Here is a 16,315-nt window from a genome sequence, read left to right as displayed (position 1 = left end):
CTCTCCCTTGGATGAAAAGCAACCCCACACATGGATGGTCTCAAGATGCTTCACTGTTGGCACGACACAGGAATCATGGTATCGTTCACCTTATCTTTTCTGGACTATCGATTTTCCAGATGTCCCAAACAGTCGGAAGGGGGCTTCATCAGAGATTATATTGTTGCACTAGTCTTCTGCTGTCCAGTCCTTTTACTTCCAGAATTTCAGTCTGTCCTTGAAGTTTTTCTTGGAGAGAAGTGGCTTCTTTGCTGCCCTTCTTGACACCAGGCCATTGTCCAAAAGTCTTCGCCTCACTGTGCGTGCAGATGCACTCACACCAACCTGCTGCCAATATTGTAAGTTACAGAGGCAAGCAACACTACATTTCATCACTTCAAATATGGGCAGGACTCTCACGTAGCACTTATAGCTCATATTCGTTTGTCCATATTAATTGCAGCTTTGGGATTTCCACAAAAAAAAAATATCAATGTTCCATGAACACTCTTAAAGGAATGGCCCGGGTTCAATACAAGTGAAGCTCAATCAGAGGCATTTATGGTATAATGTTGATGACCACTACAATTTATTTCAACTTGTTCCTCCTTTTCTTAAAAAAAAAAGGCAGAAATCCAGTGAGGCACTTACAATGGAATTGAATGGGGGCCAATTTATTTACATGAAAATACGTTTTCAAAAGTATAACCACAAGACAAAAAGGATATGTGTATAAACATGACTTTAGTGTGATAAAATCACTTACAAACTTTTTCTGTGTAAAGGTATAGCCAAAACTTTGTTACCATGATGATGTAATGTAAATGTGGAGGAATATACATGGTTGAGCCTTCATCCGCAGAGAGAGAGAGATAGAGAGTGCTGTAAGGGTTCACACCTGAGAGCACTCTTGATGATTAACAGCTGTATCTCATTGCAGAAATGCTGGTGAGAGCTATAAACAGGGAGAGAGAGAGAGAGAGAGAGACTGGCCAGAATGTCATGTGTGTGTTGATGTGTTAATGTGTTTGGGAAGATTGTGCTGAAAAGCAGTATATATCTACTTAGTGCGAAAATAAAACTGCTTGTTTGAGTTGAAGTTTCTGTCCTCTGCTTCCTCCTTGACAACATATATAGAACCTTGTTAAACTGGTGCTGAAACCCGGGGTTTTTGGAGGAAGTGCATGCTGATACGGAGTCCTCGCCTTGGGTCGGAGTCATCCAATCCCTTGCCATCATGCAGCATACCCAACATCAAGCCCTGCGTGAGCTTTATAAAGATCAGGATCGTCACTTCCATGAGAATCTCGAAGCTCAAGAAGAGGACCGACAGGCAATCCAGAACTTACTATGCCAGGAGAAAGCCCCGACCACGTCCCCGGACAGAGCTGCCACTGTGCCTCCGGTTGCCCTCATGAAAATGCCTTTCTGGACTTCTTTCTCAAAAAGACTCCTGAGATCTGGAAGTGGCCAGTAGACAGCCAGTCTCCTTCCACTGTTGTCCAGGGAAGCTTGACTCGCTTGGAGTATGACGGATCAACACCGGCAACAGTTTTGCTTGACTTGCATGGCCGATCATTTGCATTTGCTCAATAGCTCCGTCGGAAATTGCTGTTGGCTGAGGAAAATGATGCCTAGCAAGTCATCATTCTAGTGGTACTGGAGCAGTTAATCCATCCATCATGTCCAGTGCCACTGCCTGGCATCGCTGGAGGAGGCCGTCCAACTGGCTAAGGACCATATATCGGCATACCGAAAGGAAGAAGATCCCACACAATCTCAATCTCTCTCTCACTCTCCCTCTTGCTCTGTCCCTTTTTCCATCCTACCCCTTCCTTTCACCCTATTCCTGTGCCCCAAAAAAGTGGAATTCCAACCTGGCACCAGGGGTCTGCCCAACTTCTACTAACCCCTCTCTATCTCTAAGCTCTCCCACCCAGTTTGTCGAATCCCTCTGCCACGAGTACAGGTGTAATATCTGGGCTGGCCTGCCAGAGACGCAGGAACCCTGGGCAATTCCACGACCAATGTCCAATAATGAGCTGGAAATGTTGGTCCAGGTTCCTGACTTGCTGCAGACTGCCCGCAATCAAGCAAGAGCATACAAAATACCTGCAAGTATCAATCATTGGTGGATTCTGGTTGTAATAAAACCACAATTCACCAACGTTTGATTCAAAACAAGGCATTAGGCACAAATATGAGGGTACAGGAAAGGTATGTGTGGGATTTTCATGATTATTTTTGATTACCCATATCATTAAATTCCAGGGGGGAAAGCATAGAGTTGAGGCTGCGTATAGTATTGGCTGGCATTTACTTCTTTATTGAGGGGTTTGTGTGGATGGATCCTGTAACAAAGTGTCTTGGTGAGTGGTTTGTGATTCACTGGCTGAGGAGGTGGTGCCAGGGCCATCTACATCAGCTCCACATTAGGATGACGCAAGGGAGGGGACAGTGCCGGCTTCTGCATACCCAGAGGATTCCCTATATGGGATTTCCCTCTGTAGCAGTCGTGAGACGAGACCCTTAGGCATGCCTTTGATTAGGTGAAAGTGATGGTCAATGCCTCCAGCTAGACATTGCACTCACATTTTGCAATCATTAAGGATCAGTTGTTTGAGTGACACAGGAAAATATAACCCAGTTGTTAGTTCCATGTTAGGAAATGTTATTCCAGGCGACTCATTATAAACCGATGGCAAGACACTTGGTACAGGGAAAAACACTAAACTATAATAGCCCATTTCTTCCCGCTGACCAATTTCACAAAAACCCAGAGTCCAGTCGAGTCCCTTTGCAAAAAAAATACACAGTTAAAGCTTCGAATTCTATGACAAATATTTTTGACTGACAATATCAGAGATCTTGATGTTTGTCCCACATTTCAGCCTGCTGTGTAGAATCACAACTAGCGATGCCCAGTTCACAAATAAATAATTCTATCGAGTCGGTTCTTTTCAGCGAATTGGAAAAATGGTTTAACAAAAAGGTCTGAATTGATAGGCTATTCAGTCTGATTAGTTTGGACTGCAACTTCTCACTCATTAAAACAGCATCAGGATATTTTAGAAAATGGAAAACAAACCAATCGTTGTATAAAGTGGATACCTACAGTCAACAAAGGACTGCATTTCGGACGTAAATTTGAGAAACTTCCATTTGTGCTGTGTCTTGTTAATAAGGGGCTGTTCACACCAAATGCGTTCGGTTCCACCCATGCTGTTATTTTTCTACATGCTAAACATACGTCTTTGACCATTGCATTAGGTATCACTGTGTTTTTGCCATCTTGTGCAGGAGTGCCACCATTTTTTTAAGTTCTTTTGTCAAGTTAAAAAGAACATCAGCTGCCTTGAGACACCTGTGTTATACTCTATTCCCTGATAGCATACGTACAATACCTAGACGTCTATTTGATGTGTGTGTTCATATCTGGAAGACATCTACTTTATGTTGTTTGCTCATTTGCAATACATCTATTAGACGTATGTCAATAAGTATGTCTCAGATGTCAATAAGACATTCACCAAATGTCTTTGAGACAATAATGATTTAGAATGATTTTAAATATGATCTTTTAAAGATGTTAAGCAGATGTTAGATGCTTTCCAGATGAAAAGATCTAAAAGAGACATGTACGTGTTATCTGGGTTCATTGCACTGTGTTGGTCTGAAAGGCCTTTAGTCTTTTAGAAATGCTTTAGCCATTAGTTACATGAATGCTTTTCACACTGAAGAAAATGTAAAAATACTTCTCTTAATGTCATCAGAATTGAATGGTTTCTGAAAAAACTAAAACAATTCTGTGCAAAAGAGGCAGTGCAAAAAGTTAAGTAAAACAGTTTGAACAAGCAAACTATGAGCATAATAAACACTGTGCAATGATGTTATGATCCATTATTCTCATAAATGTTCTTAATTCTTTGTCTACATAGTTGGTAACACTTTACAAAAAGGTTCATTTTGTTAACATTAGTTAGCAACATTCGTTAAAATGAACTAACAATGAACAATAATTTTACAACATAATGTTAATTTCTACTACGAAATTACATGAACTAACAATAAAAATGTTTTTTTCTACATGTAGAAAAGTCTACATCTCTAGTATGTTTTTTAGAATACTTGCCCACAGTCCCTCCTCTAATACCAAGTTAAAATCTCTCTCCCATAATCTCTTGAGAGAAGTTGAAGCTCCATACCACAGACCCTGAATTAGCAGGAAGTACTATACTGATACCTCATGACCTTTTCCAAAAGCAGTAATCACCACTTCTAGAGTATCTGCCCCTTTAGGGGGGGTGTATGCTACTCCCAAAAATAGTACAGAATAGGTGGCGCAACTGTAAGTACCTAAATATCTGAGATCTAGGAATCCTGAAATGTTGGACCAAATTTTCAAATGATCTCAACAATCCACTCTCAATAAGTCACAGAGCGTATTAACCTCCATCACAATCCACTCTGACCAGCAGAAAGGGGACATATTAATACGTAATTTTGGGTTAAGCCATATGCTTGAGGCAACATTTGTCTGAATTAAACACTCTGGACACTTTTGTTCATACCGCATGCAAATGCAAGATAACAGGGTGCAACTTTACTTCTCCGGTTAGTTTAATAGAAATGCTTTGCAATGGCAAAATAGGGGCAAGAAATTCCTGTTCAATACCAAACCAGGGAGTGGCTCTCTCAGGTGGATGTGACCAATGAGCAAAATGTCTAAGACAGAATGCATAATAATAAAACAAGATATTGGGTAGGTCTAGCCCACCTTTGTCAACTGTCTTATGTAATTTATAGAAATGCAATCTGGGATGCTTACCATTCAAAATGAAGGACTTCGCTATGCTATCAAACTGCTTGAAATAAGAGAGGGTGACATCTACAGGGAGAGACTGTAGCAGGTAGTTGAATTTTGGAATACAATTCATTTTACTAACATTAACCTTCCCAATCATTGATAAATTTAATGAAGCCCACCTGCCCACATCACTCAAAAACCTTTTTCTTAAGGGGTCAAAATGAACTAAATCACACAAATTTGCTAGGAATAAATTGGCCAAATATGTAATGCCCTGTTTGGGCCACTGGAATGCGCCCAGCTGAAAAGGGCTGTACTCTGTCAGAGCCATCCATTTGTTTGGACCGCCACTACCGGGTGTCTATAAAGTAAATTATTCCATCCAATAAAAGTGTTCCAGAACCTGTATATTTCAAGCATCTTAAAAAGATAATCCCATTCTACCATTTCAAATGCCTTTGCAGTGTCAAGTGAGATGGCAGCGACCGGAATCTGATCATTCGCCACTGACCACATAATCTGTTTAAGATTTGAATTGTAGATGTTTACTTATCAATGTAATGACTCCCCTTATCTTACTTGAGTCAGCACTAAAGAAAACATGTCCACCCCATATCTTCAAAAAAATTTCAGCATCTTGTGGGGAATTATATATTTTTTATTTTTTTGAAGAAACACCATATACAATTTCTTACGTTTAAGAAAATAAATATCCTTTCTTTTTATGGGGTGCCCCAACCCATTCACATTCTACGTGGACTGAGACAATCCACTCATATTAACATTTGACATTTTGACATATATTTAAAAATAGATTGTTTGACAATTTTTTTTTTTTTTTTTTTTTTTATAAAGACCACATTATAACATTAGTGCAACAGTCAGACTCCGAACTTGGGAACAAGAAAATGCTGTAATTTTTCAATGAAAACTTTCCTTTGCTCCTCGCCTCATGCAACACAAGATCTTTATCAGATGATCTCAGGAATTTGGCCAGAATTGATCAGGCCTGTCTCCTTCAGCAAATCTCTGAGCCAGGACTCTGTGAGCTCGCTCGATTTCCAGCTTGTGGCCTGTTATGTCGAGCAGACTTGGGAAGAGCTCGTTCAGGAATTTCACCATATCTCTGCCTTCATCATGCTCAGGAATTTCAACTATTTGTACGTTGATTTGGTGTGGTTATTGAAGCCTAATTCTATGAAATGGTCATATATTATTTGTGAAACCTTCTTTCTCATGTCTCGGCTTGCTGAAGGGGTGTTGATGATTGGATTGAGGAAAGTTTCTTCACCACAATCTGAATGCTGAAATATGTGACAATACTTTTTAAAATTGGCATTCTTAATCAGAGTATAAAGGTTCACAAATGCACACAGACTCCAAGAATTCCTGTCTTTTCTCAAGGATGAGTCATGATGATGCTCTAAACATGACCATGGCCTTATCCAGTTTGGCTAGTGATGCTGTCTGGGTCTTTGTAATCCTTCTCACATAGCAAGACCCAACTGTGTAGGCATGATGAATTGGATCAAATGGCCACAGTGGTTACTCCTTTCATTGCTTCTCATCCTATTTGTCCAGAGCTGTTTGGTCTAAAACCAGCTCCCAAGTGAGTGTACCAGGAAAGTACCTTTGCAGCCAAAATCTGAGTTTGGGCAAGGAAACAGAATTGACACCCCTGAGGCTTTTCCGAGTCTTGCTAATGGGTTTAAGACAGTCGGTTAATTTGTCAACCAGTTTGTGATTTTGTGCACATTGACAAGCCTGTTAAAGGATGTAGGCATACACACACACACACACACACACACACACACACCATAAGCTTATCAGAACAATGGGGTTTTACTTTAAGGTCTTCAAGGAAATATATGTTGCTGTATGTTGTCACTTTGATGTACTACTGTATTGTCTCTTCAAATAAGAAAGGACTTAACAAATCCTAAAGACAAATCACAATTTAATGAGAAAGGACTGCCATCCTTCAGCAATTGAAATGTTAATTTTGATTAATATCTAACTTTTTTAACTACACAAAGACCCCACAAAAGTAGCTGTCAAGCCAAAATGTTCATGTATTTTGACTGAATTACCATTAACCCAAGGGAAATATGGGCACTTCGATATCTGAATGAGTATCTAAACGACATCAATTAACATGGAGGTAACCTCAGCCTTTTCCATAAAGACAGTCGAATAACCCTAATTAAGTCTAAAATGCAACCTTGAACTAACCTTTATGCCTTTACAGCATGTCTCTTGCACCTGAAAGACAATTAAAATAAAAACATGTTTGGCTTAATCAGAATAATAAAAATACTCAGAGTGCATCTGACGAAGAAGATTTTTAGATGTGTTTGCACATTGAGATACTCTATTTTTCAGACGTGCAACCCATAGCTTAAATGTTTGTTAACTAAATCAATGCAGCTTTGCATTGTATCAAACTCAAGTCTTAAATTTGTTCTTGTTCTTGTTGGTTAAAAATTATAAACAGATGGTTTTAAGAAATATAACAGATATTATACAGATAGTAGATACTGACATGCTTTGCTTTTGTGCACATCCTCTAAAGCTTCCCCACAAAGATTTTCTTTAAACTTTTGTTAATGTTTGTTGTGTCACTAGGATTCCTGAGCACAGGTGACCAGGCAGCCAAAGGGAATTATGGGCTGTTGGACCAGATCCAAGCACTCCGGTGGATCAAAGAGAACATCCAGGCTTTCAAAGGTGACCCGAAGAGGGTGACTATATTTGGTTCAGGAGCTGGGGCGTCCTGTGTAAGCTTGCTGACCCTGTCGCACTATTCAGAAGGTACAAAGAATTTAATAATTAACTGTCAGTTAGTTGTGGAGAATTTTATCACACCATTGCACTCACATGGACACTCGTTTTCAGAGCTTACGCTCAAAATGAATGATTGTACTAAATATTATTACACAATGAAAATAGCGAGATAAATATATCCCTGCGATTAACACAAAAGCAAATGTGCTGTTTGTCTGAATATCAATGAAGCTGTGACTTGGCTGTAGGTAATCTAGCCGTGTTGATAATCAGACCAACCACTTGATTGTGAATGTGATATTCTTTTTATAATGTTGAACACTTTTACAGTTTAACATAATATTCATAAACTTATGTTTCAGACAAAAATGCTTAGTTCATGCATTTCTTCTCTGCCAGACTCAACTTTGAACAAGCTCGCTGAACTGCTCTCAGACTAGTTGTTTCATTCATAAACGTAGCAGATTTTGAACTAGTATTTGTAGTGAACATGTTTATACGACTTATGTTCTTTGTAGTGCTGTCAGTCGATAAAATGTTTTAATTGCGATTAATCGGATATTTGTTTTTTTTTGTTATTCGCGATTAGTCTTGCTGAAAAGTGCTGAAATTTGACACTATACATACTTATTTTCTTGTCAATATGCATTCATTTCCATCTTAGGAAAGAATGCATTCATTTCCATCTTAGGAAACAATGCATTATTAACATTTTCCAAACAAAGCCTTCCACAATATAAAAGATAGAAATGCTATAAAATGTCTCCAATTCAAGTAACAGTTAACATTTCACAAAGTCTAAGTGGGAGTTTGACAAATCGATAGAACTAGTCCCCACATAGGTTGCATATTCATTGCAATGGGCATTAAATCCTTTAAACTCTCTTCCTCCACAATATTAATCTGCCGGTGGACTGTGGCTATCCACTTTGTTACAGCAACCGTGAAGCTGCTTTTATGATTCACATCAGAGCGTCATTGCCAGTGTCGAGTGGCACTTTGAACTCACCTTGGATTCTATCACAAGTCCCATCTGGGCTTGTTTTGTACAGCTCCTTTCTTCATCATTTTATCACTGACAGGGAAGCGCTGTCAGAGATTATTTTATTTACTGGGATAACAACCTCCGCTCTATCATAGGAGAGAGTGTAACAGTCAACTAGCATGTTATGACAGTACTGCCCATAGAATGTCTATGGGACAGCCATGTTATGCTGTTTTATGCAAAGTTTTTTTGTGGCGTGTGCATCAGTGTTTATGCTGTATTAATGGTAAATTCGTTAATTGCTATTTAGAAAAATGCTTTACCGCATTAATTCTGACAGTTCTAGTTCTTTGACTAAATCTGTTGAGTCAGTTACTCATTTATAACATAACCTGCATCATAATATGCTCATTTGTTTCCACCTACTGGCATAAAGATGTAATCTATTGAAATGATCACTGAGCAAATCAGTAAATCAAAATTAATAATACATTTAAAAACCCGGGAACACAAAGTAGTGGAGTGCTATAAATTGTAAAGCACCCAAGTCCTTTTGGACAGTAAACCAGCACTCTTGGAAAGCTGCTCATCAAATCAGATTTGAGGACGGAAAATAACTGTTGTATGAACAAATAAAAAAAGTACACCATTTCCTTTATAAATCCTTAAACATGTCTCTGAAAGTCCACAGTACAAATTATGACACCACCCACATACACACTTTACCTCGACTAATATGCCAAAAGGTCTTCTAAGTCCTTGCTCTTTGTCTGATGGGCTGCATCTAATTTTTATTTGCAACAACAAACCCTACAAGGCATTCAGCTGGAACTCAATTGTTCCACCATAAAAAATTGATTTTACATTCAATGTCCAGCCTGGCTAGATAGCAGACGGAATCTAGTAATGGATCAAATGACCTCTGGCAACAGTTCCTCTAACGCTAACACAACGCCAAATAAGGAATTGCCATCTTTGATCACAGTATCATGGGCAAGATGTTCGGTTCCCTCCTGGTGGTCCTGTCTAAAAAGTTTGCCATGATTTATGAATGAATTACACCATGTAAATCACAAAATGCGGGAAGGCATATCATTTCACTTTGTCGGATATATGTCAGTCTAGGCTAAAGCATATTATGGTGTATGAGTGCCTTAAGCTATATGTTTTGCCATACATACAACATGCATATGCTACAGTTTATAATTTCATGTTGTTTGTAATGCAAACAGACTTTTAGTTGGGAATATAAATGCGGTCCATTTTCTATTTTTTCCTCAACATTTATTGGAATCTAGACTTGACTAAAGGCTATTTCACTCCAAGGCAGTGCATCAGAAACCTCTGTTCAGCCTAGGGAGATCTTTACCTCGAGGTATTTTCAATCTGTGTCAGCGTGTTATAACCACGCCTGGCTGAGCTAACAAAGGTAAAGCATCAAGGCATATGCATATTAGTTGGCATTTATGTCAGACACTGACTGATATTATCTGTCCACAACAGTATGGAAGGAAAAAATACACTTTAACCAACTAGAAATGGAAAAGAGTCCTTTATGTGCTTTTGGCAAGGTTTGTCAACTGAAGTCATCAATGATCAACATGTTATAACCCCCCTTTGATTCTTTAATTGTATTGTTGTAATACATCTTGCTCATTGTTGCCCCTCAGTTCTCACACCAATCAGTCTGTTAATTACAGTAGGCTTCTTGCAAGGCAGCACCGTATTGATCTCCCTCAAACATTCTGATGATAATTTTTTTTTATCCTTAAAAGTAAGTATAAAACTTCCATCCATCCATCCATCCATCGTCAACCGCTTATCCTGTGTACAGGGTCGCGGGGGGCTGGAGCCTATCCCAGCTAACATTGGGCGAAAGGCGGGGGACACCCTGGACAGGTCGCCAGTCCATCGCAGAGCCACACATAGACAGACATATACTCACACTCACCTCCACATCCACATCCACACCTAGGGCAATTTTTTTGGAAAGTATAAAACTTATTCAATTAATTTAGTCTGAACAGAATACAAACTCCATTCACAGTTTAATTTGAAGATTTTCATTCAATTTAATTTAATTTATGGGAGCTTTTTGTTTTTGTCTGTTTGTTAATGATCTATTTGTGTTATATATCTTAAAAACTTTATACTTTTTAAGAAATTTAAACAAAAACCTAAGCCAACCTAAACTTTAACACAATTCTTATGATTCCTCCAAGCCCTGATATTTCCTTCAGGAAATTAAAATCTAGTATTAATTGCTGTTTCTTTCTTTTTTTCTTTTTTTTTTTTGTTGTTGTCAGATTTGTTTCAGAAAGCCATCATCCAGAGTGGGACTGCTTTGTCAAGCTGGGCTGTCAATTACCAGCCAGCCAAATACACACGCATACTAGCTGAGAAGGTGGGCTGCAATATGCTTGATACTATAGATCTAGTGGAATGTCTACAGAACAAAAACTATAAAGAGCTAACTGAGCAGTACATCACACAGGCCAAGTACCACATTGCCTTTGGGCCAGTTATTGATGGGGACGTCATCCCTGATGACCCACAAATTCTGATGGAACAGGGAGAGTTCCTCAACTATGACATTATGCTTGGCGTCAACCAGGGTGAGGGTTTTAAATTTGTAGATGGCATTGTGGACAGTGAGGATGGCGTCTCTGCAAATGACTTTGACTTCGCTGTGTCTGATTTTGTGGACCACCTTTATGGATATCCAGAGGGAAAGGATACACTTCGAGAGACCATCAAGTTCATGTATACTGACTGGGCTGACAAGGAGAACCCGGAGACAAGGCGAAAGACTTTAGTTGCACTTTTTACTGATCACCAGTGGGTGGCACCAGCAGTAGCTACAGCGGATCTGCATGCACAATACGGATCTCCAACTTACTTCTACGCTTTCTACCACCATTGTCAGAGTGAAATGAAACCTAGTTGGGCAGATTCGGCACATGGAGATGAGGTGCCTTATGTGTTTGGGATTCCCATGATTGGCCCCACTGATCTCTTTAACTGCAATTTCTCCAAGAATGATGTCATGCTCTCTGCAGTGGTAATGACTTATTGGACGAATTTCGCTAAAACAGGGTAGGTTGAAATTTGTAAACCTTTTTATTTTTTCTATTAAATACATATAAACACTGTATGACTCTATGAACTAAAACAAAATTGAAGTCATCATTTGCAAGAGGAGACACTTTGAAAGAATGGTGATGCTGCTTTTTTTGCTGTTGTTGATGTTGTTGCATGCAATCAAAGTAAATGGGGACTTAAGCTATCTTAGATCCCTAACATTCTGCCATCTCATGTTGTGTTCCATACAAGAAAGAACGGTTTACAGGTTTGGAACAACATAAGGGTGAGTGAATGATGACATAATTTTATTTTTGGGTGAACTACCCCTTTAAAATACTTCACTTGTTATTAAGCATTTAAATGTAGCATCTAAGCTATATCCATTCAGTTCTCTCTGCTACCCTACAAAGAATGACTGTTGTTAACTGCCTCAGACCACACAATGTGGAACATCACTTTCTATTTAAGGAACTTGTCCTTAATGAGTCATGGTTTTGATTAAACAAAACAACCTTCAGTGGCATTTGCTGTTTCCTCACATATCAGAACTTGAAGACTCAACCTTGTCTCTCAGACCATCCATTTAAAGATATACTCAGTAATGTTTTCCTCATTAAAAAGGTTTTACTAATAAAAAAATGAATAGTAATTTTGAAACATATGAATAAAATCATAACTCCTGTCATATCAGTAGCCTAATAAAAGCTGACCAGCACATGGCCGCATGACCAGCCAAATACAACTCGTGTAATCTCAGTAACCATTCAGTTATTGGACACTTTCTCTCATGGATTAAATTAATCATGACTATAAATACATTGGTAATTGAAAACTATTGCATTTGAATAATGCTGCATCCCTAATCGACAACAACATACAGTACACAAAAAAAATGACTGAGTGCACATTTAATGGTACCAGACCAGCTCTTAAACGTTTCGCACGCGAGTTTCTCTTGTACTGATGGACCCCCAGAGTGAGCTCTTTAATGCACACTCAGGGCCCCTGCTGTTCAAATTGATGCCCTACACAGAGTTCAAGGTGTGTAATATGAGCGTGAAGCGATCGTCTGTGTTCCCCAACTGCTTTCGGGTCCTTGAATAACATATAACGTGTGAGTAAGGGCAGCCTGTGGACTTTCTGGTGCCCTCCAAGGGTAAGATGGTGCCCTACGCAGACTGCGTAGTATGCGTGTAGGGAGCGGCGGTACTGTGCTCATTGTAATAATAATAAAAAAAATCTTATCTTACACATAACAGCAGGTGCATTGAAGGTCAGATCATATACAAGCAAACATATAATGTGTTTTTTAGATGTTTATAATGATTGATTATGATAGATAAGATGCGATTATGAATGCACTTGCCGGCTATGCTTCATATTGTTTACATTCAATGCAGCATTCTGAGTTCACTATATAAGATTCTAAAAACCTAGCCCTTTCACTTTCCCAGCACAGGAATTGGTTATAATGAGTGATGGATGGAATGGGAGAAGGCTTGATTGAACTGACTAGTTTGTATATTCTTTGTTTGACGTCAGAAAACATGGCTGCATCGCTGCATTGAAACAGTGCGCACCGATGGTAACGACTTTAAACTTTAGTGATTGTTAGAATGTTTGTAACATAACAATAAAGATAATGTGAAGTTGAAAAGACTAGTTGAGCAGTTGACTAGTTGAACAGCAGCACAAATGCAGATCGCACCAGTTTGATTATACACGTCTGAGCCTACAAACTGGTCTCTTAGATTACAGCGTTTTCTCCATCCCTTGCCTCCTACTGTACTTCTCCATGCATTGCATTACTTGGGGCAGGCCCAAGGGGGTAAAAAGTCCTCCTTCAGACTTAAGTGGCTAGGGGCCACTCACACTTTCGGGGCTATATTCACACCACATGGACTGTTTATAGGCAGACCGGGTTCTGCTGTTTGGCTCCACTTCAACTGATACCAGTGTGTCAGGAGATAGATTGGCAGGCTCATCAGCACCTCACGTCAGGCTCCTCTCCCTCCTCTGGCTAAGTGTTTCTCACTCAGTGCGAGTATTTTAAAATAGAGCAGGAAAAATGAAAGCAATTTCAGCAGCACTTGGAGAATGCTCGCTTTACAGGAGAGTCACTCCTTCCTCTGGTAAACACTCCAGTGGTGATATCAGAGTGTCTCCAGTAAAATGGGATGAATAAATTGTGTGGGGGGTATGCATACAACATATTGTCTTTTGTAGCCCTTTTTGTTACAATGAAGCCTGGGTGCACAGACTTGAGGAAGCATTTTGGAACATTTGCTCTTGGAATGTTTGTTTCTCAAATATTCACAATATACAGTATTTAACATGATTTTGTTGCTAATATACAATCTAGCAACATTGTGAATGTTGCAATGAGTTTTTATTTAGTCGTTACATTTTCTAAATATCATTTTGATTGTGTGAAATACTAGTTTCATGATCCTTGTCTGGCAACTTGAAAAGTATGAGAACGTTAAAGGTGTAGTTCACCCAAAAATGAAAATTCTCTCATAATTTACTCACCCTCATGCCATCCCAGATATGTATGACTTTCTTTCTTCTGCAGAACACACATTAAAAGTAATCCATATGACTCCAGTGGTTAAATCTATATCTCCAGAAGTGATATGATAGATGTCATTGAGAAACAGATCAATATATGTCAATTTTTGCTAGAAATTCTTCTCCTTGCCCAGTTGGGGCCATATGCATGAAGAATGTGAATCACCAAAAACACAAAAAGAATAATGTGAAAGTTAAAGTGAAGCTTTATTGGACAGGGTGGAACATTTATAGTAAAAAATGACTTAAACATTGATCTTTTTCTCACCCACACCTATTAAATCGCTTCTGAGGACAATGATTTGACCACTAGAGCCGTATAGGTTACTTTTATGATGACCTATGTGATTTTAGGAGCTTCGATATTTTGGCAACCATTCCATATGACTCCAGTGGTTAAACCTATATCTTCAGAAGCAATATGATTGATATGGGTGAGAAACAGATCAATATTTACAGTTGAAGTAACAATTTTACATACATTTTATCCAAATATATTTAAACTCAGTTTTTCACAAGTCCTGACATATAAACATAGCAAACATTGCCTATCTTAGGTCAGTTAGGATCACTACTTTATTTTAAGAATGTGAAATGTCAGGATAATAGTAGAGAGAATAATTTATTTCAGCTTTTACTTTTTTAATCACATTCCCAGTGGGTCAGAAGTTTACATACATTTTGTTAGTATTTGATAGCATTGTGTGTAGGCCTCCTTGCTCGCACACGCTTTTTAAGTTCTCCCCACAAATTTTCTATCGGACTGAGGTCAAGGCTTTGTGATGGCCACTCCAATACCTGGACTTTCTTGTCTTTCTTAAGCCATTTTGACACATCTGGAGGTATGCTTGGGGTCATTGTCCATTTGGAAGACCCATTTGCAACCAAGCTTTAACTTCCTGGCTGATGTCTTGAGATTTTGCTTCAATATATCCATATCATTTTCCTTCCTCGTTATCTCATCTATTTTGTGTAGTGCACCAGTCCCTTCTGCATCAAAGCACCCCATAACATGATGCGGCCAACCCCATCCTTCACGGTTGGGATGGTGTTCTTCGGCTTGCAAGCCTCACCCTTTTTCCTCCAAACATAACTATAGTCATTATGGCAAAAAAAAAATAATAATTTGTTTCATTAGACCAGAGGACATTTATCCAAAAAGTAAGATCTTTGTCCCCATGTGCACTTGCAAACTGTAGTCTGTATTTTTTAAGACGGTTTTGGAGCAGTGGCTTCTTCCTTGCTGAGCACCCTTTCAGGTAATGTCGATATAGGACATGATTTACTGTGGATATAGATCTATGTCTACCTGTTTCCTCTAGCATCTTCACAAGGTCCTTTGTTGTTGTTCTGGGATTGATTTTCACTTTTTCAAACTACATAAAACTACATTCATCTCTAGGAGACAGAATGTGTCTTGTTCCTGAGTGGTATGATGGCTGTGTGGTCCCATGGTGTTTATATTTGCATACTATTGTTTGTACAGATGACCGTGGTACATTCAGGCATTTGGAAATTGTTCCCAAGGATGAACCAGACATGTGGAGGTCCACAATGTTTTTTTCTGAGGTATTGGCTAATTTCTTTTGATTTTCACATGATAATCAGGTACACATCCTATTCAGTACACCTCCTATCAGAAACTAATTGGCTAATTGTCTAAAGGCTTGACCTCATTTCCTGCAATTTTTAAAGCTGCCTAAAGACAGAGTTAACTTATTGTATGTAAACTTCTGACCCAATGGAATTGTGTTATAGTCAATTAAAAGTGAAGTAATACAAAATAAAAAGTCTGTAAACAATTGTTGGAAAAATGACTTGTGTCATGCACATCACTTGTGTTTGGCAACAACTTGCCAAAACTATAGTTTGCTAATATTAAACCTGTGGAGTGGTTAAAAAATTTGTTTTAATGACTTCAACCTAAGTGTATGTAAACATCTGACTTCAACTGTATGTACAAATTCAAATCTGTTAAATACAGATGCAAGGGTATGTATGGCAGAAGAGGAAGGATATGTTGGATGAATATAAATAGACTAAGCTGTGTATTGCTCATAATTATTGCTCAATGGGGCAGGTTTATCTGTTCATGAGCTGGATAG

At 38.8% G+C, this 16,315-nt stretch overlaps 1 protein-coding gene across 1 annotated transcript in view; it reads left to right on the top strand.

Annotated features, from left to right (window-relative positions):
• The window catches only part of nlgn4xa (neuroligin 4 X-linked a), a 126,823-nt gene that overhangs the window by 96,065 nt on the left and 14,443 nt on the right, over positions 1-16,315 (top strand). The window contains exons 4-5 of the mRNA XM_052127631.1: positions 7,412-7,597; positions 10,862-11,651. Of these exons, the coding sequence (XP_051983591.1) occupies positions 7,412-7,597; positions 10,862-11,651 (976 nt within the window). The remainder of the gene's footprint in view (positions 1-7,411; positions 7,598-10,861; positions 11,652-16,315) is intronic.

Source organism: Xyrauchen texanus, chromosome 5 (assembly GCF_025860055.1).
Source record: "Xyrauchen texanus isolate HMW12.3.18 chromosome 5, RBS_HiC_50CHRs, whole genome shotgun sequence".
NCBI lineage: Eukaryota > Metazoa > Chordata > Actinopteri > Cypriniformes > Catostomidae > Xyrauchen > Xyrauchen texanus.
This window is presented reverse-complemented; position numbering and strand designations above follow the sequence as displayed.